The sequence below is a fragment of the Lampetra planeri genome, chromosome 40 (assembly GCF_965212315.1).
Source record: "Lampetra planeri chromosome 40, kcLamPlan1.2.h2, whole genome shotgun sequence".
Lineage (NCBI taxonomy): Eukaryota > Metazoa > Chordata > Hyperoartia > Petromyzontiformes > Petromyzontidae > Lampetra > Lampetra planeri.
In genome coordinates, this window is record NC_136146.1 from 4092867 (window position 1) to 4115381 (window position 22515).

The following is a 22515-nucleotide window of genomic DNA, read 5'->3' on the forward strand; positions in this document are numbered from 1 at the left end:
GGGGCCAGTCGACCTCCACAAGACAAAAAATGTCGACCTTCCCCAACGTTCATGCCTCCCACAAAGCGACGTCTCGCAAATTGTGTTTCTCTGTAAAAGAAAAAAAAAACAGCCTTACAAAAATGATAAATCCCGCAAATTTCATCCCGCAAAACGATCATCCCTCCGCTGGTGACGAGTAATTAATCGACTGAGGTCCCGCTTGACCTTTCCTTCCTTCCTTCCCGCCGGTCCCAAATGAGACCGCGGGTTTCACGCCACGTCCAAGAGCGAAGCATCCGAGGACGAAGCGGCCGTTGACTCGGGCCGACGGCCCCTCGCCCCGCATCGGCCGTCCCGCGTTCCCACGCTCGAAGCCACCCACGAGTGGATCTCTCTCACCCCCCCCCCCTTCTACCCCCCTCCCCCCCATCTCTTCGCCCCCTTAAAAAAAAGACGCGTAGACGAAGAGAGAGTCCTTGTGTGTGTGTGGCTTTGACAATAGGAGGACGGGCGGGCGAGGGGGGTGGATGAGTATGACTCCCAGCGGCGGCGAGAGGACCGTAGATCACTCTGGCCACTCCGCGGCCCCCTTAACCCACCGCCCGCGTCCCCCCTTAGCCACTCGTTCTTCCGTGACAGTCCCCCACCCCCCCGCCCGCATCGTCGCAGCTCCCACCTCCGTCTTGGCGGCGCGCTCCGGCGGGTCGCCCACACGGGGGAACAACGCGGCGGCGGCGGCCAGGGGGCAGGGAGAGTTTAACTGGGGGACGGCGGACGGGCAGTGCGAGGTGTTGTTGCGGGGGGCTTTTATTGGGGGGGGGGGGGGTGTTGGGGGGTGGCGGCGTCAGCAGTGTTCACGTGGCGTGAAGTTGGGGAGCGGTAGTGTAGTAGCGGGTTAGCGCGCCACGCTACGAACCCGGGTTTGACCCGAGTTCGATTCCCGCTCGCGGCCAACGCCGGTGATGATTACCTGAACCCGGTCCAGGGCCTTCCCTGGGTCGACTCATCCTCGAATGAGTACCTGGTGCGGTGTGTAAACATCGTCACTGGGGAGACAAAGGCGGCCGGTTGTGCTGTTGGCCTCCCACTCCCTCGTGTACCGTGCCGGCCTTTATACGTTCTGCTCGCTAGCAGCACTTGCCCCGACAGTCTGTTAAGGGGGAACTTTGTCTTTGTGGTGTGAAGTACAAACAAAAAACCGTTTAGTTTGCGCTCGTTTCCTCTTGCGTGTCAGAGCTAAACGTGTCCCCTTGCTGCGGCGAGCGTGGATTGGCCGTCGTCTCCGTTGACAGCTCTGGAAATTCTACATTCCTCTGGTGGGGGGCGGTTTGATTATCTATGGGTAGGCCACTGCTCCAATGCGGTACCTCACTTTATTGGCACAGATAAATATTATTATGATGAGGGGCTGAGTTAAATGGTGGATTTGCGAATTGAGTACTCTGCCCACTGTGCTAGTCAGCCCCATGTTATTATCACTTCCCATCACTTCTACAGGGTTCATAAAATATCTACCACTTTGTAGATAAACTGACCAATACCACAGCAATGTGGAATTTCCACAGCTGGCTCAGAGCCCCCAAAGAAGATGAGCTCCACACAATACTCGTCAGAGCCGTGAGACTTTGACCTTTGACTTTTGCCTCCGGTGTCTCGTTGCAACGAATGTAACGATTTATCGTTTTAAAGAATTGATAAAATTGTATGTTTTTGTCACTTACAACACACACATCCAATTGTGCTCGAAAAATTCCCATTATTTCAATTGTGGTGAGCACATTGCATCCTGAAACCCAATGACCTCAGTTCAATTCCTAACCAAGACTCCAATCAGTGGTGATATGCGAATTGTTCCTGGGCCCCCCTTCCCTCTGTGCCATCAGCAGTGACCAGTGACCATCAAGCATGGCCTAACTAACCCCGTGGCCGACACGGCATGACGATGCTTTCATCCAGCAGTGCACTGACAAAGGGCTTTGCAAAGTATAATGATTAAACTCATGTCACATTCAGGCCACGGACAAGATTACAAGAACATTTAGATGACAAATGAATCAATTGTTTAATCCCACCCCGAGATAAATGTTCAAACGAATCCTATGACTTCTTAAATGAATCATCAATAATTATATTAATATTTAAACATTTACAACGGCCTTTCGTCGAAAGATCGCACAGCAAATGTGCGTACAAAAGTTGCACCACTCCATGCAAAATGAGATGAATGAGGGGGACCACAACAGAAAAAAAAAATCTCGATTTGAAGCTTTCGTGACTGCAGGAATCCATACTCTTTGGTTCTTTCGGTAAAGTCACGTAGGTAGAAAATACAATTCGGGCGCAACACAAAATAAACCACGACGTTTCGGGCACAAGACAACAAGCTTCTGATGCGCCAAAAACGTCGTGATTTATTTTAATTTATACCTACGTGACTTTACCGAAAGAACCAAAGAGTTTTGAAAAAGAAGTTAACTGGTGCTGTACAACAACAACACAATTTGGGTGCTGAGCTCCCAAAGCTTGGCCCGTGAGTGTCTGTGACACCCTATGCGATACGTTGTCTCCTAGGTCGACTCAGCCTCAAATTAGTACCTGGTGGTTGTGTACTTAGTCATCGCCACTGGGGGAGACAACATCGCTGTCAACCCATGCGGTTTACACCGTATTCTTGCACAGGGAAATTTAGCTTCCAGGTCAATACGGCGTACAGCCATTTCAATACGGGCAAAAATAAAAACGTGTCTATTTGTTTGTGTTACTTCCTTGTGATGGGGACTTTGTAGGATAACCAATAATGTCTGAATTGTTCTGTAGTAAGGTAGGCAGCACTGATAAGGGGTTAACAGGTAAGAGTCGAAGGCGGCTGGGCATGGTGATGGCTACCCACCTCCTCGTGTGTCATTCCAGCCTTCATGGGTGCTACTCGCTAACAGCACTTGCCCCAACAGTCTTGTTAAGGCTATACGGGGGGGGGGGGGGCGGGGTGGTGCTCTTTGTTTTTGTCTCCGTTTGTCTGAGTTGTACTCTGACGCTCTCCCCACCCAGCGCTCGGCGTGCAGGACCTCGTGGCTCTGCCCAGGGGGCCCAGCGCCCTGCACGTTTCTTGGACGGAGCCCGCCCTGGGCGACGTCGTGATTGGCTACCGCGTGCTGTACGTACTGCTCGACGCGGCCGGGCAGCCAATCGCCGGCGAGCAGGGAGAGGTGAGGTCTACGCGCGGAGCGATGCGAATCGTGCGTCGCTGTCAACCCATGCGGTTTAGACCGTATTGTTGTACAGGGAAATTTAGTTTTCAGGTCCATACGGCGTACAGACGTTTCAATGCGGCCAAAAAAATAAAAATGTGTCTGTTTGTGTTCATCCCTTGTGATGGGACTTTGTAAGATGAACGTTGATCTTCTTGGTTCTTTCGGTAAAGTCACGTTTATTATTTTATTACTTCCCTTCTACGTGACTTTACCGAAAGAACCAAGAAGATGAATCCCTGCAGTCACGAAAGCTTTAAATCGAAAATGAACGTTGATATTCATAAGGACACGGAGTGACCAATAAGGTCTGAATTGGTCTGTAAAATAAGGTAGGCACTGATAAGGCGTTGACAGATATGCGAATGCATATTAAAAAAAAAAAAATTTAACAATTTTTTTACTTTTTGCTGCATTTATCTCGATTGTGCTATCCGCTTCACTTTACTAACCCGCACTGACCAGCCTGGTGAAGTACGGTTCAATATCCCTCATTGACTGCAGCGCATGAGGAGGCCCTCATCCAGCAGTGGAGTGGCAAACTGGCTGCACACGCGCTATCGGTGACACATCATCACGAGACGGAAAATCCAGTTGGAATTCTCGCAAGGGCAGAGCGAGTCTTCGTTTTGGAGAACAGCCCACGGAAGTGGCCATCACAGAGCTCCCTCTGAATTCCCTTCAAGTCACACTTATTCCACAGAGTAGTGAGCAGCGCTTTCTCCTCACTCTGCCAGTGAGAGTAATTTTCGTCGCATGAAAGCCTTCATCTTCAGAGATGGCTTTTATCCAAATTAAGCGCTGAACCAAATTGAATGTGATTTTTCTATTGGGTTGAATCCATCAACTCGCGACGCCAGAGAACCCGGCGTCGTCACAGCCTGGTTTTGAACTCAGGAACTCAGCAATCTGAGTCACAGAAACAGCACAATTGGAATATAGTTGGAAAAAATTATAATAGTTGCTCTCACGATAATTGTGTGTGTGTGTGAGAAATTACGATTTACAAGGTCTGAAAATTATATGGGGATGATAGAGTGTTACATTTCCGCAATGTGAGAGAACAAAACTGTCCAAGTATGAAGAAAACAAGAAAAACTTTCACCCTTTCTGCCAATAAAACAGGAGGTGTTAAAATGTTCAAACACCAAATTGAAACCTTTTGCAAGGAATCCAGTCTGCATTAACCATACGTACTTGCGGTGAACATGCAAACAAACACCTATTCTTATTTTTTCTTAATTTAATACTGGCAAAAAGGTCCCATTTTGTCAACTGTACAAATGAGATGGAATAAAGACCGAATACATACGGAACGATAAAAATAAAATCTATTAATACAAACTTGATCCTGAATCGTGGCGAATCATGACTTACCCAATCATCGTCATCGCTATTGTTGTTCTGTCTTTGTCCCAGGTGGCGGTCCGTAGCGGAGAGACGACCGTGTCGTTATCCGACCTCCGACCTTCGAGCGATTACTCCGTTACCGTGGTGACGCAATACGAGGGTCACCAAGGGCAACCCTTCACGGCGACCGCGCGCACGGGTAACGCAGAGCACAGCACGGCAACAACAGCCGCCGAGGCGTAAATAACAATAAATAAATAAAGTGGTCAAGGCGAAGAGGTCATCTTGGCGACGGTTGCCGATGCAACCACACCCATCGCTTCCTTCATTCTGCCAGATCCGGCAACTGCTGCACATTGACACCCAATGTCTCACGGTTACAGTTTCATCACCGCCACCATCTGGCTTTAAGTCTTTACCTTGCTACACATTTGATATGTTAGCTATCTCAATCGTATCGCCACCACCATTTGGTTTTAGTTCTGAGTGCCTGTGTGGGTATCCTACCCTCCACCATCCTGCACAACCTCCTCCTGATTACATCAACAGCAATTGAGAGCAACATCCTATACCAGTGTTCTTCATTGCCAGGCCCGGGGCCACTGGTTTCCTTTAGTGCGGCCACCAATGATACAAAAATGTGAAACCACCAGAGGTGGGACAAAGTCATTGTCATGCAAGTCCAAGTCGAGTCGCAAGTCATCAAATTCATGACTCGAGTCTGACTCGAGTCCAAGTCACATGACTCGAGTCCACATCTCATAGGTGGGACAAAGTCATTGTTATGCAAGTCCAAGTCGAGTCGCAAGTCATCAAATTCATGACTCGAGTCTGACTCGAGTCCAAGTCACATGACTCGAGTCCACACCTCTGGAAACCACCCCATCATATTTAAAAGATATATATAGGTTTTACCCTTTCTGGCAATAAACAGGTGTTAAGATGTTAAAACACCAAACTGAAACCTTTTGCAAGGAATCATGTTACTGCATTAGCCACATATACTTGTGGTGAACATGCAAACAAAACAACACGCTCTGACAATATGTGCATTTTTCGATTTAAAGCTTTCGTGACTGCAGGGATTCATCTTCTTGGTTCTTTCGGTAAAGTCACGTAGAATGGAAATAATAAAATAATAAAACATAAAATATTTTATTATGTTTTATTTTTATTATTTTATTTTTTCCATTCTACGTGACTTTACCGATAGAACCAAGAAGATGAATATGTGCATTGTCTTTGAAACTGATTGGTCCACACCAGAGACAGCTTTCTTTAGAGCCTCGTCTCAAACAGCGTTAGACCAGAGGTCGCCAAAAGGCGAACAGCACAAAGACCATGCCACTATCAGGACATTGAGAGCTCGGGGTGAGCAGCTACATCATGGGCCCTCCCTTGCCAGTATCAAAATATAAGAATATTTTGCACCCCATCATGCTGTCAAACCCCAATGGTTTCAAATATGTGGCGGCCTTCCTCTGAAAATTAGTGAAGAACACTGCTCTAGACCAAACTCCCAAGGTGCTTTACCCTATCCTGCCATAAAATAATTAGCACCCTCTGTATCCATCCGCATTCCAGAACTGTTGTGTATTCATGGGGCAATGTGCATAATGCGGTGGAGTGCGAGAGGGAGGTCAAGTTGACGCATTGCAAAAGCCGGGCGTGTCTTTGAGGAACTACACACACCAGCAATGCTGAGGGCTAGGGGCTTGTGATTTAGGCATTCTTGTTTGACCATACCTCTTAACACCGTTGGTCAGTAAGGGTTTGTGAAAGGACGTATGTGAAAGATGCAAGCAATTTCGCATGTTGGACGGTGGCCAATGTGTGTATGTATGTGCACGCGCGTGTCTGGGTGTGTGCGTGTGGGAGTGTGGGTGTGTGTGACATGTGCATGTGCAAGTGCGCTACGAACCTGGTGACCCGAGTTCGAATCCAGCTCACGGACAACACCAGTGACAGCTATATGAACCGGTCCTGGTCCTCCCCTAGATCGACCCAACCTCAGCTTAGTACCTGGTGCGGTGTGTAAACATCGCCATGGCGGCCTTCATAGGTGCTTGCTAACAGCACTTGCCCCAACAGTTTGTTAAGGCTATGCGGAGGATCTTTGTCTTTGTGTGTGTGTGTGGGTGTATGCGGTTTGTGCGGTAAAGCATGTCTCCGTTTGGCACAGTCCACACTGGTCTGCGTCAATGATTGCATTCATTTATTATCAGCATGGAATGTTAAGAATATGTGTGGCAAGAGGCACCGTCGGCTTGCTTATTGACGCTGCAGTGATCATCATCGTGGCCAGTGCCGGATTATCCCAGTAGCAAAAGTAGCTACATATACTACGGGCCCCACACTTTCAAGGGCCTCACGCTAAATGCTTTCAAGCTATCAATTCCGATTCGGTGATTCTGCACTTGCTCTATTACTATAGTACTATACCGCCTTCAACTTTTATGAACGCCTGGGTGTTTAAGGTTAGCGATTTGTAGTATTATTTGGCTGTATAGAAAATGAAAAAAATACAATAACTTTACAAGTAAAACATTTGTGTTTGAATATTTACGCGTTTTTTTTTTATTTAGGGCCCCTTCATAACACATGCTACAGGCCCCGCACTAGCTTCATCCGGCACTGATCGTGGCGACCGCCCTGTCCGCGTCGAAATGTCCAGACACCGAACGTTTCGCACTGTTGGCAGTTAATGACAGGATAATGAGCTGGCTCTCTTGTCCGTCTATTTCGGGAGGGGTCGTAATGGCCGTGCCACACAGCACTGAGCCACCACCGCTGAGGTCGCGCCCCAGAAACGTGGCCGCCGCCTAATTAATTAGAATCAAACCTGCAACGCAGCATACTCATTGCCAAACTTCTCGAGTGTAACCCAGCCACCTTGTTCGCGCCCCCACGTGTGTGTGCGTAAATACACAGGCGTGCACGGGGGAATGCTTTGCCTTTGTGCCCCTTTGCAGGTGACCTGTCGGTGCAGACACGCCTTAGGGTGCTCGACGAAGGCCTCTACTCGCTGAGGGTCACGTGGGACCCTCCCGCATCTCCCGTGCAGGGATATCGCCTGACGAACTCGCCGCGCGGTAAGACGCGAACGCACGCGACGTGACGCGGGTTACGCTCACGCAGAGGTCAACGTCTCCCCGTGAGAGCCTTGGAGCTGTCAGCGCGTAAGCGGCACCCTACGAAGGACGGCACGGCACACGAGGGGTGAGGGCGGGGGGGAGGGGGCAGCACTGGCCCGCCTTTGTCTCCGGAGTGGTGGTGATTGTTTAACACATCACACCGGGAACTCAATTAAGGCTGAGTTGACCCGAGGGAGGCACAGGACCGCTTCAGATATTCCGTTACTGTACTCGGCCGCGAGTGGGAATCGAGCTCAGGTCGCCGCGGTGGTCCTGCCGGCAAGACTGCCGGCTCCTGCCTTAGGAATGGTGAATTTCCATCACTTGGTGCAGGGTCGCCAAGGGAGATGAGCATCGCCCACCACTCGTGGGTTTTTGCTAAATCGCTTTACGTTGCTTCGCACGCAGCACCCCATGTGCCCACGCCGAGTCTCTCTTGCACGTCCACAACAGACTCGCGGTTGGGACCCTCGCAAGAGATGAACCTGGCGCCTGGAGCGACGTCCCACCTGCTGGACGATCTTCGGCCGGACACGGAATACGTGGTCGCCTTGTACGCGCTCGCCACGTCGGGCAACCCCGAGGCAGCGCTCACGGCATCCGGCAGGACCCGTGAGTCGACGCGGAGCTCCGGGGCGGCCGCCCGATCCGTGGGGCGCAATGCAAATGATCGCTGCTTTAAACTCGAAATGACAAAGGCTAAATTTATTTTTTTATTCCGCCAGGTAAGTCCCGCTGAGCTTACCCGAGCGAGCGCTACGTGGCGAGATATACCCACGCTCCTATCGATGGGCGGGTGTATGGGCAAGTGTTTACGTAGGGATACGGACGTGAGTGTTAATGCACGCGGACAAATGGCAGTCGGCAGCACACAGGGCTTAGCTACAACTCGCGTTTGGTGTGCTTGATGCAAACGTCATGGAAGCGAGAGAGAGGCAGATACCCGTCCACTGTAGGGAGATGTTTACTACCTCGCCTGGTATACAGGAGTTCATGGGTTCGATCCCGACCCTGACGCCTGCATGAATATGTGGTGTTTGCATCTCTCTCTCCATCGTGGTCGCGTGGATTTTTCTCTGGGTCTTTCTTTTTTTCGTCCACATTTAGAAACAATGCACTTTAGAGTATGTGACTGCAATAAATTTGACAAGTCAAAAAAGAGCTGTATAGCTCAATGGGCCTTACCAGGTAAATAGTATTAACTAGTTAATAGAGTGAAATATTATTTTCAGAAGTGACCTGGCCACAAATGACAGCTCAAGTGGCTTATCATCACGTGGACATTTATATCAGCCAAATACTCCAAACGTGATGTTGATTCTGAATGTGAAAGGAAAAACCAGAATACCTGGAGAAAATCCACGTGACCACGGGGAGAGAAAGAGATGCAAACTCCAAATATACAGCAGCAGGCATCAGGGTCGGGATCGAACCCATGACCTCCTGTGTAAATGGTTCCCCTTCCTCTCACAAACTTCTGCTTTATTGTGTTCCACAAGGGCAAACTCACGTCAAGTTTTGGTACAAAACACAATTTCTATGCAGATGATACACAGATTTATATTAGTTTCAGTCAATCTGATATGTATCCAACTTCCACTCCGTCTTCCTGTCCGACTGTCGTTGCTGACTGGCTCGTGGCAAATTTTCTTCAAATTAATAACGCTAAAATTGAAGTTCTCTTAGTTGGAGAAAAAATCACTTGCCTCTCAGCATCGTCAATCGACTGCACGTCTGATTAGCTCTGATTTTCATATCAGTCAACAGGCAGTCAATCTTGGTTTTATTCTTGACTCTAACCTCTCTTTTTCTTCTCATTTTTATTTTATGTGCAAGACTGCTTATTTTCATCTCCGTAAAATTAGTTTTTTTTTTATCGTATCCGTAACTGTCTCTCCCATATGGCAGCAAAAACAATAATTCATGCATTTGTTACCTCCAGGCTAGACTATGGCAATTCTCTATTATATGGTCTTCCCTTGTCTCTCATCCAACATGTACATTATGTGAAAAATGCAGCTGCAAGTGTACCCACTCGTACCCGTAAGCGTTATTATATGACACCCTTTAACGATCGCTCCACAGAGTCACTTTCAAGATTGCACTTTTCCTGTTTTGAAAATTCTTCATGTGCTATAGCCTCCCTGCCCATCTTTCCCCTCTCATTTCAGTTTGTTCCCCACCTCGGGTTCTGCGCTCTTCTTCACTCGAGGTGTTCTGTCCACCCCAAACATGAAACACACGCCAATTGGCAGAGGTGTGGACTCGAGTCATGTGACTTGGACTCGAGTCAGACTCGAGTCATGAATTTGATGACTTGCGACTCGACTTGGACTTGCATAACAATGACTTTGTCCCACCTCTGCCAATTGGTGGACGAGTGTTCCCATGTGCAGCCCCCACAGTCTGCAACACTCTCCCGCTACACATCCAACAAATCAAATCAATTAACTTATTAAAATCTGAAACCAAGGCCTAATTAGTTGTCCAGGCATGTGCTGGAAAATAGGCATCTATATTATGGTCCTACTGGCTCGTAACTGTTTGGCCACTCCACCACCCCTCCTTTGAGGGTTCTCCAAAATCCGGTGAACTGATTTATTTATTTTCATTTAATTTTTTCTGTGGTGATATTTTCTTGTTACGTGTATTTTTTCTCTCGTTATTTATGTATTCATTTTATTGTTGTTTTAGATTTGCTTAGTAGTGGGGTTTTTGTTTTCGTATCATCTGTGTAAGGAACTGGCTTATTGATGTGCAGCGTTGTGGGATGCAATTGCACGAACGACATTCTATAAAATGTAATTATTTTTACCAAGTGAGGCAGTTAACATCTCGCTACCGTGGGCGGGTATCTCTCTCTCTCTCTCTCCGTCTCTCTCTCTCTCTCTCTGCGTGGTTCACATTTGTATCAAGCACATCAAAAGCGAGTTGTTGCTAAGTCCTGTGCACTGCCTTGTCCCATATGTACCTTCGTACAACACTCTGCACAGAGCATAGCCTTGCTCCACATCGTATGGATTAGAGGCCCTTCGAAATAACTAGCCAATGTGCGCCATCGCCACATTACAATTTAAATGTCTTGCAAATCAAAAGGGCACGAGGTCGAACCACAGCCAGCGGTCACCTCATGCCCACAACCCTCCCTGACACTTTTTTATTGGGTTCAATTGTGAACAACAGCCATATCAGACACTAGCACATCTAATCGACGTGATCATTGGCTCACTGCAGCTCAAAAACTCACTCCTGCAAGACGTGCGGGGAAGTTAGGTGAAGTCCACGTGCTCGGCATGTGAAGGCCCGGAGACCAGAATCGATGATTTCACCGACAAGGTGTTCAGGGAGGCAATTCCATATCCGGACGGTACGCATTAACGCGTACGTCCATATACCTACGTTACCACTTGCCCATTCTATTCTATTATTTGGGATTTAGCTGCGTGAAATTTCCACCTCGGGCTGTCGAGGGTCACCAATGTGGATGACCAAGGGCGCCCCCATGCCTTGTCCTGCGTCGCCCCATCACGGCGGTCATCTCTTGAACATTCATCTTTTGAACTTTCGCTTCTCTCCTCTCTCTCTCGTCGTCCCTTTTTGTCCCTCAGTGAGGCTGGAGGGCGTGAGGCGGCTGCTGCTGCAGAACGTGACGACCAACTCGATGAGGGCCTTGTGGGAGCCGCCGCGGGGGGCCACCGGGTACCGGCTCACCTGGGGAGCCACCGAGGGTACGCACGTAGAGGGAGAAACGGCGGCCGTGGGCCGGTGTGGGGCTGGGATTGTTGAACCGGGATTGGTGAACCGGGAATGGTTCACCGGAAGAAAAAAAAGAGTCTGTGACAGGCGCAACCTGAGGGAGCAGCGAGGGAGCATTTGTGCCACCCGTGGGCTCTTGACGGGGAGTTAGCGTTGCCTGGGACGCTTTCCTTCTCAAGCCGACGGCCTGTGTCTGCACATATCTACCAACCTACTCGCCTACCTGCCTAGCCACCTTGATACCTACATCACTAGCCATGCACCCATTCACCACCTGTCTGCCTGCCTGCCTATATATTCATGGACCTACCTAACTACTTACCCATTCACACACCCACCCACCCAATCTACATACCTATGCATTAACGTACACATTCGCCCAACTGCCTACCCTACCCACTTACCGTCTTCGTTAAAAAACTCAAAACATTCATAAAAAACACTGCCTTAAAAGGAAGATATAAGAAGATAGGTGCCATTTTTTGGAAAATGACCCTTTCTTCACAGCACGTGAATCACGTGACAGAGAACGTTATTAATTAACGCACGTTACCAGCCACGACGTGCGGATAATATACTTGGAAATTGGCGACAGAAAACAATGGAACAAAAGCTGAAAATTTCCCAGGGAAGCGTGTGGAGGTGCACGCTCGGAACGACACCGAGAGACAGGAGGGGAAACCACGTGGATTACACAACGGGCGGAAGTCGGAGACGCTAGCCTCAACTGTTCAGAAATGTACGCGGGTGCTCGAGGGAGAGCGTGCACCTGGGAGGCGCCGTCCACCGAGGAGATGGAGCAGTGAAATCCGCGAGGATCAGCTCGTCAACAACGTACGAACTGCACGAGCTGTGCGGACGTGCCAACACATGCGCGTGTGCTGGTAGTGGGCTTGTGCGCTCACGCACCCCTCCATTGGACATTGTCCTGAGATCAAAGGCAGCTATCGTTTAAGAACAGGGGTGGGGGTGGAAAAGGGGGGGGGGGGGCTTCTGCGTCTCAGGTTTTTTTGCTGATCAGCGCTTGACAAATCGTTCTCTAACATCGTAATCTCAGCCTCCACGACCTTGACAGCTGTTGCCTCTCGTGAGACATGAGCGCCGTGTTTCATCGGCGGTGGCAGGGGGGTGGTGGGGGAGCGGGCGGAAGGGGCAGATGTTTTCTCTTCTCTCCCTGCGCCCATTCGCTCCGCCTGTTGGGGCCCGCTGCTGTGCCATGCAAGCGCGTGTGCCCGCGGCGTTATTTCCTGCCACCGCCCCCCACCCCCTCCCACAGATTTGGCGTTGACCATACCAGGTGGCTCGGCGGCAGAGTGAGCTGCTCGGCATGGGATGAAATGTAAAGAGCCAACCGTAAGCAGCGGAGAAGTGCTGCTGTTGCCGACTCGGTGGAGAGGGTTGATGGAAGAAAAATAATCCCCATCGGCATCAACGCCAACAGCAAACGGCACAACACGAATGCCATCCGGCGCACGAGCAGCAACTCTCGCCCACAGTGCGGCCGATGCTTCCGCTCAAGGGGCTGGTGCCTCTCATCCCTCCGGTGGGCAGGGAAAATGCTGCTGCTCGCTGTTCTCTGCAGTGAATCGTTGTTCGCGATGGACAGCCGAAAAAAACAAGTCGAGTTGGTAGAGTGAGCCGCCAGCGATCGGGAGGTTTGTGAGTTCCAATCCCGGTTGAGGGCTGACTCAGCCAATCAAACCCAAAAGAGTCGAATGAAATTAGTACCTTAAAACATTGGTTTTTCGTAGCCAATACTACGATGCTTAATAACTTTTTGGGTTATGACCTAATCCAAAATTAATTATCAATCGAAATGAGTACCACTTTATACAGGAAGTCAACAGTGTATGTGTAGTGACATAGCGCCGACTGCTGTGCAGCAGCGGCAACTGCGGTGGACAGTTCGTGCACACGCCGTCGAGCGTACACATGGCGTGTGTGCCGGCAGGGCGGAGGAACTGGGGCAAGGGTCATGGAAGACCTCATCGGGAAGCCCCTGGAACCCGCTCGTGGGTTAGAGAAGTGAGGCGCGGCCAGAGCGGAGCCAGGCCGCGCCGAGGAGGATAAAAGCAGCAGAGAGCGAGAGCTCCCGGCTGCCGATTCTGGGGAGTGGACTCGTCTCGTCGTCGCCGTCGTCTTCGCCGCCTTCGTGGCTGCCGTCTTCACTGGATCATTGCGCGGCCGGAGAGTTGTTGGCCGTCTTGGTCGACGCCGTCGGTGCTACACGGTCAGGGTTGTGTCTAGGCTAGGCGACACGACTTGTGGGGAGCAAGGGCGAACCTGTGAACACCGGGAGGTGTTGAATAAAGAAGGTGCCTCCTCAAGAATCCTGTCTCCCGCTCCGTCGACACTTCACGTGTATGTACGTTGAGCTTCTTTAGCAACCGTACATAGCCAACCGTGCCCAAACCAGCGGAGGGACCCGCCCCCCATAATAGTAAGGTGGTAAAGTCTCCGACTGGCTCCAAGCCCTAAGCAGGAGATGATCGCCAGCGCCTCAATGCTAGCTGCAGCAGGAGATCACATCGATCTCCTGCTGCAGCGAGCGGCAGAAGATCGATGTGTTGCGTTGTTACGCCTCTGCAGCGCTCAACATGCTTGATCGTTTGTGATGCGTTGGTCGCATGTCGACTGTAAGTTGCACGCTGTTGGCATGTGCATTGCACACTGGTCGTGCGTATGCACGTTGAACTTCTTTCGCGCCATACGTAGCCAACTGTGCTAATCGTAGGTGCGCAGGAAGGACAACAAACTAAACACAAGAAGCAGTTGTAAAGAAATTAGTTTTCAGTTGTATGTCAATGGCATGTTGATGGCGTGCTGATAGCATAGTTGATGTATGTCAGTAACATATAGGCACCATATTAGTTGTATGGCATTAGCACATTGGTAGGATGTTGTTTATGTGTCAGTAGCATGATGTTAGTATGTCGGTATCATATTGGGCACAATGTTGATAGCATGTTGTTTTGTACGCGACGACGATATTGCGAGCAAGCTGTTTGTATGCAGGAATCAATTTTGGCGCGGCGTGTTGTTTGCGTGTCGCGAGCGTTTTGTCGTCTTCGCAGCATGCATCGTCACCGAGTCTTCCTACCCCTGTGTCGCTCGCTCACTCTGCTGCTGCTGCTGCTGCGAGCAGGAGGGGACAGGCAGAGCGTGACCGTCGACGGCTCCTACTCCACCTTCCTCTTGCCGGGGATGAGCACCGGCAGTGAATACCAAGTGTCCATCAACCCCGTGTACGGCAGCGTGGAGGGGCCCGTGGTGACGGCGAGTGCAACCACACGTGAGTGACCTCGCGCAGCCGCCACGCACATCAAAAGACAAAGGTGTCCTCCGCCCCGTATAGCCTTCACAGACTGTTGGGGCAAGTGCTGATCGCGAGTAGCACCAGCTGAGGTCGGCACTGCACACGAGGGGATGGGTAGCCAGCACCACGCCCGGATGCACACACACACACACGCATCCCTATCGACACACACACACGAAGAAGACACGTTCAAGTTGCTCACAATACAGACCCAAATACAACCGCCATTCGCCACTAAGTGGCGGTGATTTCACCACGACGCTTGTGCCAGGCTATGTGCACGTTGAGGCCACGTGAAGTGTCGAACACCCATCGGCAGGAGGTCACGGAGCAGACCCAGAAAAAAGAAAAAAAGACCCAGGTGCCATGGGTCGGCTTACTGGATGGTTGCGAAGGGCTGGTAACCCCTTCATCTTCAATTAATTACCACTAAACCACAAAAATGAAATATCCAGACCCAAATACACATACATAAATAGATACAAGCACACCCGTAAAAAAATACTTACATATACAAAGAGTCCCTCCAATAACCTTAACACACTGTTTGGGAAAGTGGTATTCACGAGTACCACCTACGAAGGCCGGAATGGTACACGAGGCTGAGTCGACCTAGAGGAGGCCCAGGACCAGCCCATGTAATCGCGACCTGTATTGGTGGCCGTGAGATGGGAATCGAAGTCGGGTCGCCGGGATGGTAGCTCAGCGTGCTAACCACTGCACCAACCGTGTCCAGATACGCACTTGTCATGCACACCTGTGCACTCGACGCATGGTACTTTCATGATGCGGAGGACTGGAAGCACTGCGCACAATGCCTGCATACAATCATACATGGAGACGTAATGATTGATCGTCATCATACGTGGAGATGCCATGCGCACACACACGCACACCCACACGCATGCACGCACACATGGCCGGCAAGCACATGGCGCGATGCATTCTTCATTAATGAAAAGCACGGCTGGCCCCCCGAGCACATGGTCCCTGCACCGACGCTGCCGGCACGCACACGTTGCGCTCCGCACACGTTGAGCGTGGGACACGCGCTGACGCACGCTCGCGTCTGTGAGTGTGAGAGTGCGTGCGTGCACACGTGCGTGACCGGCGATGCCCACCCACGGTACGTGCACCTACGCAGCGGCTAGATGTTAACTCCCTCGCCTCGTATACGAAAGGTCGTGGGTTCGATCTCAACCCTAACGCCTGTATAATTGGAGTTAGCGTGTTTTTCTCTCCCCGTGGTCGCCGTGGATTTTTCTCCGGGTCCCTCGGTTTTTCCCCTCCACATTTAGAAACGTCACGCGTTTAGAGCATTTGGCTGCCGTAGGGAGGGGCGCAGGTGGGGAGCGGAGTCGCTAGGCCTCGACGTTTAACATGACTCAAAAACAACGAATGCGTTTGCCGAGTTTCCTGAGTGCTGGGCGCCTGAGTGGTGTTGCGTACGTACGTTCAACTCATTTTGCACCGTACGCAGTGCCGGATTAAGCTAGAGCGGGGCCTGTAGCAAATGTCATGAAGGGGCCCTAAGTAAAAAATAACACGTAAATATTTAAACACATACATTTTTTACCTGCATAGTAAAGTAATTGTATTTTTTCATTTGCTGTACTGCCAGATAATACGACAAATCGCTAACCTTGAACACCCAGTCGTTCATAAGAGCAAGTGCAAAATCACCGGAATTGATAGCTTGAAAGCATTTAGCACGGGGCCCTTGAAAGTGCGGCGCCCGTAGCAACATATGTAGCTACTTTTGCTACTGAAATAATCCGGCACTGCACACGTGGCATTACTGTAGAGAAAATCCATCCCCCCTGTTCCACACGAATCACTTCACACACACCACACAGATTGGACCCGGTCAAACATTACTCGGGACGGTGGAGGAAAATCTGCACTTGATTACGCGTCACATCGCAATCCTTTTGGTCTCAACGTTAAGAATCTAGGAGGCATGTAACCGGCAGACAGGGATACTGGTCACACATTGATTTCATCTGATCAAAGAACGTATTCGCACGGCTGTGTGCGAATCTGTTGAGCAGCATTGCAGGTTTTTACGGAATGTATTTATTTAGTAAAAATGGACTGTGGAAATTAACAACCCTTTTGCCATTGCCGACATATCCTTGTTGGTGTGCTCTCGAGAGCTCGGCATTTTCTCACGGTTGCCCAAGACCAGAAGCGTGATTCCATTCTCTCAGCGGAACACGTTCCCTCGAACGAGGATCGTGGGATCAAAGGCGCGCTTCCCATCTGTCCTCATTGTCCCAGGATCAAACCTCTTGTTGACGTTGCTGTCCTGGGGACTCTGCAAGCCTTCCAGAGACATTCAGATTCCTAGTTGAATGTTTGTATGTTGAACTCTTCAGAGGTGCATGGTGTGGTTGATGGTGGTGATGGCGGTGATGATGGTGATGGCGGTGATGATGGTGATGGCGGTGATGCATGTTGAACTCCCCTCGCGCCGACCGTAGCTAACCGTGCTCTTCAGAGGTGCATGGTGTGGTGATGGTGGTGATGGCGGTGATGATGGTGATGGCGGTGATGATGGTGATGGCGGTGATGTATGTTGAACTCCCCTCGCACCGTACGTAGCGAACCGTGCTCTTCGGAGGTGCATGGTGTGGTGATGGTGGTGATGGCGGTGATGGTGGTGATGGCGGTGATGATGGTGATGGCGGTGATGTATGTTGAACTCCCCTCGCACCGTACGTAGCCAACCGTGCTCTTCGGAGGTGCATGGTGTGGTGATGGTGGTCATGGCGGTGATGGTGGTGATGGTGGTAGCGACATGGCTAAGCACCTCGTGTAAAGGCGGCTCGGGCAAGCCAAGACTCTCCGTGAGCCCCACCCCAAAGATCGAGAGGGACGGTGGCGAGAGATGGCGCCTGTTCCGGGTGGCCCCCTTACAGAATCTAGAACCATCGTGCCCCCCCCCCCCCCCCCGTTAGAGAGAGCGGCACAAGACCCCTCTCTCTCAGGGCCTCCACTGGAAGGAACTCGAGAGACCTACGCCTCGACTTAGAAACGCACGCCGCGTTAATCCGACTGCCACTGCCGGGAGAGATGGAACTGGCGATGCTGTGAGTTGTGAGTCCAGTGTGAGACCCATCACACCACGGCAGGTTCAGGGCTGAACTATTAATCGATTTCAAATCGAAATCGCTATTTTAAACAATGCGATTAGCAAATCGCAAAAGCTGCGATTTCTTGCGATTTAAATAGTCATATTACTTTCTTATTGGAATTGTTTTATTTTGCATTATTATAATTATAATTGTTCTATGTTTGATTGTTATATTTCAATTAAAACATTTTAATAAATACTTGTTGGAAGCAATTCATTTATTTTAACATCTCATCCTTGCATTAGAATATTTTGATGGTATCATGTGGTAATGCTCCATCACATGTTTTAAATCTATTACACAGTGAATATTGAACTGAAGCTTGACTTACATTTTTTTTATCGCAAATCAAATCGCAATATCTGTCAGAAAAATCTCAATTAGATATTTTCCCCAAATCGTTCAGCCCTGCACGGCAGCATCTCCGGCAAGTGCGGGAAGGAGGACCTCACCTGCCCATCCTGGCCTACATGGTGTCAATTCCACACGAATACGGCGGATGGCAGCCTAGCATTATGACGAGCCTAACTTAATCCCCGCGATTAACAATGTCGTGTTTTATCAGCCCCCCACCCGCCCCTCCTATAATCGCAGCGGCACACTGCGTGTTTGGATTTCACGAATCACAAACACAAATTCGCCGCAAATTGTCCACGAACCGGTTTTGCACGAGGCCTCGTCCCGAGCCATGGCGACCAGACGCTGGCTCTGGCCGTTTTCTCCCCGCCGGTTTTCTACGCCTCGTGCTCAGCAGCTACCCGCACACGTGCCCTCCACGTGCGCGCTCTGGACGGAGGCCCAATGTCGAGATATATGTTCATTCATACGGTGGTCGCCGACACCCCCAAAGCAGAGGACCACTGAGACACCGCCGGAGCTGCGCGCTTTGAAATCCAGATTGGGAACGATTTTTTTCGAGGATTGTTTTTTTGTGCTTGGTTTGTAGCGTCCTTCGTCGCGGCACCTCCGATGTAGCACCGTTGGATACGTACGGCGCGAAATAAGTTCAACGTTCATACAAAACACCACTCCAATGCCTATCACTCGGGGAATTTTGGCAAAAACGAATTCATTGTTTTGAATCATGTTAAATGTGTGGGCCTAGGGGCTTCGCTCCCCCACCTTGCCCCTTCCCCTCACCGCTGGATGAAAGCCCAATATCGAGATGTGTTTCCCCCCCCCCCAACTTTTTTTTCTTTAATTAGCAGCTTTATTTTATTGCCCGACTGTCGTCCATACGCGTTGGCGATGTCAACGCGTGTCGTGAAGACGATTTGCATTCGGCGATAAACAAAACTAAAATTGAGATCGGGTGGGGAGGGGGGGGAGACCTTCGCCCAGCGGCGAATCGATCGTAGCGAGCTACACGGCGATGACGACGACGACGACGATGATGATGTGTTTATTGCTCTTGTGTGGGGGGTGGGGGGGTGTGGCAGTGTCGTCAGGCGTGGTGCAGGACCTGCGCGTGACCAGAGTCACCTCGAGCTCCCTGCGGCTGGCGTGGACGTCTCTGCCCGGTGCCACGGGCTACAGCCTCATTTGGGGGCCCACCAACGGTGGGTCGGCCGTCAGAGCGAGGGCAAAATGTCAAAGTTCAAACCCCGTGCGCGCGTGGGGGTCAAGGTCGACATCGAAAGGTCACCCGTCGAAGGGAAATATGGCGTCCCCGGAAAACGAATACGGCAGCAGCAGAATCAAGGCGCGATGTGAATTTGCTTCGCGTCTGAATGCAATCGCATCCCAAGGCACTCAACAGCAACAAAATAAATGTGGGACGCAGTTGTTGGTTTTGGGGGGGGGGGTGGGTTAGGCCGTGGAACGATTTGGCCAAATTTGTGTTGACGACGTGAATGCAGGAGGGCAGGCCGTTGACGATGACGAGTGATCACGAGTGACGATGTGCATGCAGGAGGGCAGGCTGGCCGGCGCCGCTCCCAGCAGGTGGTGCTGCCCGGCACGGCCTCCAGCCACGAGCTGCTGGGCCTCTCTCGCGACACGGAGTACGCGCTCACCCTGCATGCCACCTTTGGCGAGACCCAGGGGCCCGGCTCCCCCACCACGGCCCGTACCGGTGAGCTCAACCCCTCACTCCACCCCGCTGCCTGTAGCCTCGGCGTCGTCCCTCCCTCCGCTCACTGGGTGACCGCCGTGGCGAGATGTTAACTACCTCGTCTGGTTACAGGAGGTCGTGGGTTCGATCTCGACCCTGACATTTGCTATATAATCGGAGTCTCCGTGTTTCTCTCTCTCTCCGCGTGGTCATGTGGATTTTTCTATGGGTCCTCCGGTTTTTCCCTCCGCACCTCCAATCAGCGCGGTTGGCTACGTATGGTGTGAAAGAAGTTCAACATACACATAGAGTATCTAGCTGCTATAAATTTCCACGTGATAAGCCACATCGTTGAGCTATCATTTGTGGACAGGTCGCTTCTGCAAAAAAGAACGAGACAGCTCAGTGAACATTACCTGTTAAAATATAATAACTAGTTTAGTTTAGTTCAATTGAACGAGGGCCCGCTTTGTGCCATAGCCTGCGACGGTTGCTATGGGGAGTGTCTGGCCCTGACAGAGAAATGTGGAATTTGTTCAACCACCAGCGCAGGAGCTGCTAAATGCAGATGAGTGCCAATTTGTGCTCCTTTTTTGTTGAGTAACGATGAGACACTTTGAAAAAACATTTATAGAACGTGGAAAATTGAAATCCCAGTTTGGCAGTCGGTTTAGGCTAATATCATCATCTTCGTCATCACCACGAATCATACTCATCGATAATCATCATTGACTTTGTAATCATTATAATCGCTATCAATATCAACATATTAATAATCAATTTCATCGTGATCATTATCCCTTAAGAGTCGATGCAATTAGTGCCACATTGTAGGATGTCAACAATGGTCATTGTTGACTTATAGTTTATTGTCCATCCCTCCGCACCTTCGATTATCACGGTTGGCTATGTACGGTGTGAAAGAAGTTCAACGTACATACACGTAGGAGGGAGGTGGAAGCCAGGGGCCGATGCTGTTTGCCTGAGCGATGAGGCGTCGGTTCTCTCCGTTTTCACGCTGCCCACGGCTCCGTCCGTTGAGCCTCTGCTCCTGCTGCCCCCCCCCCCCCCCCCCACGTGCTTCAATCCCCCGCACTCTCCCAGTCACCGCGGATGACGCGGAGGCGTCGCTCCCGCTGTCGGTGTCGGACCTGCGCGTGCTGGAGGTGAAGAGGAGTAGCGTCCGCATTGGGTGGAGCGGCGTCTCGCGATCCACGGGCTACCGCATCACGTGGGGCCCGGCCTCCGGTGAGGGATTCGCGATGACGCCACGGGGCCCCGTCGCAAGATCGTCGCCGTCGCCGTTAAATGTCATTGCGACGAGAAACGATTTGGTTTTGCGCGTAGGCTTTCGCGACCAATGTTATCCATAGTAGAGGTTTTTTGGTAGATCGTGCAAATGTAATTGCGTCGATAAACCCACCACCACCCGCCACAGGCAATTTGTAAGTTTTGCTACGTAAACAAAACATGCCAATTTATTACCAGTTTACAATTGTAAATGTTGAGGGTTTTACTCTCCGACACACCGGTGTGCTGAACTAGTGAAGAATTTCCAGGTGACAAACCTTACTAATTGGCTGTGTCGGGTGGTGGCGGGTTTAACGACACATTTATATTTACGCGATCCAACCGAAAAACCTCTTATGGAGAAACTATGTAATTAACTCTTTTTCTTTTACCAGGTAAGCTAAGTGGCTCTCTTTCAGGCGCGACCTGGTCACAAATGATAGCTCGACGAAGTGGCTGATCATCACGTGGGCATGTAGAGCAGCCAAAGACTCTGAACGTCGTTTCTAAATGTGGAGGGTAAAACCCGAAGGTCTCCTAAAAAAATTAACGCCACTACGGGGAGAACACACAAACTCCATGTATACAGGTGTTAGGATTAGAATCGAACCCACGACCTCCTGTATACCAGATGAGATATTTAACATCTCGCCACCGTGACACCCCAAAGTCTCCATCACAACAGGATTAATACCACCGTCAAGAAAACTATCATCTCGTAACAATATAATTTTTTCTCGGTTGTGATGGCAGTTTCTCGTCGTCGTTTACAGACGTACATGCGTACGTGCGTGTGCGTGCATTGTTGGCATTCGTCAAGCCAATAGGGCATCATAGTGCGGAAGCGGGGACGCCGTGTACCGTATCGGACTTCCAGAGGCACGACTTTGCAGTCGCAGTGAGTGAGCATTGCATGTCCCATGCTCGCATTTGGTGTTGAATAATCGGCAGGAATTTGCACGGTTGGCTACATATGGTGACAAAGACGTTAAACATACATACCTCCAATTGGCATGGCTGGCTACGTATGTCAAATTTTGTGCTTATATACTTAAATTGTATTTATTTATTGCGACTTGCTTAACCTTTCTCCATTTTGCACTCCTATGTGCGTATCTTGAGCGTCTTTCGCACTATAGATAGCCAACCGTGCTAATCAGAGGTGCGGTGTTTACCCATCTGACTCGCTGACCCGCTCCAACTGGACATCCGTGAAAAACATCTTCAAACTTAATCGGATTCTTCCACG

The 22515-nt window shown here is 50.4% G+C and overlaps 1 protein-coding gene across 1 annotated transcript in view; it reads left to right on the plus strand.

The window, feature by feature from the left end:
* The window catches only part of LOC144731679 (collagen alpha-1(VII) chain-like), a 66939-nt gene that overhangs the window by 18083 nt on the left and 26341 nt on the right, over positions 1-22515 (plus strand). The window contains exons 8-16 of the mRNA XM_078612855.1: positions 3031-3188; positions 4650-4779; positions 7553-7672; positions 8168-8326; positions 11323-11442; positions 14616-14762; positions 19363-19482; positions 19836-19997; positions 21081-21224. Coding sequence (XP_078468981.1) covers positions 3031-3188; positions 4650-4779; positions 7553-7672; positions 8168-8326; positions 11323-11442; positions 14616-14762; positions 19363-19482; positions 19836-19997; positions 21081-21224 — 1260 coding nt within the window. The remainder of the gene's footprint in view (positions 1-3030; positions 3189-4649; positions 4780-7552; positions 7673-8167; positions 8327-11322; positions 11443-14615; positions 14763-19362; positions 19483-19835; positions 19998-21080; positions 21225-22515) is intronic.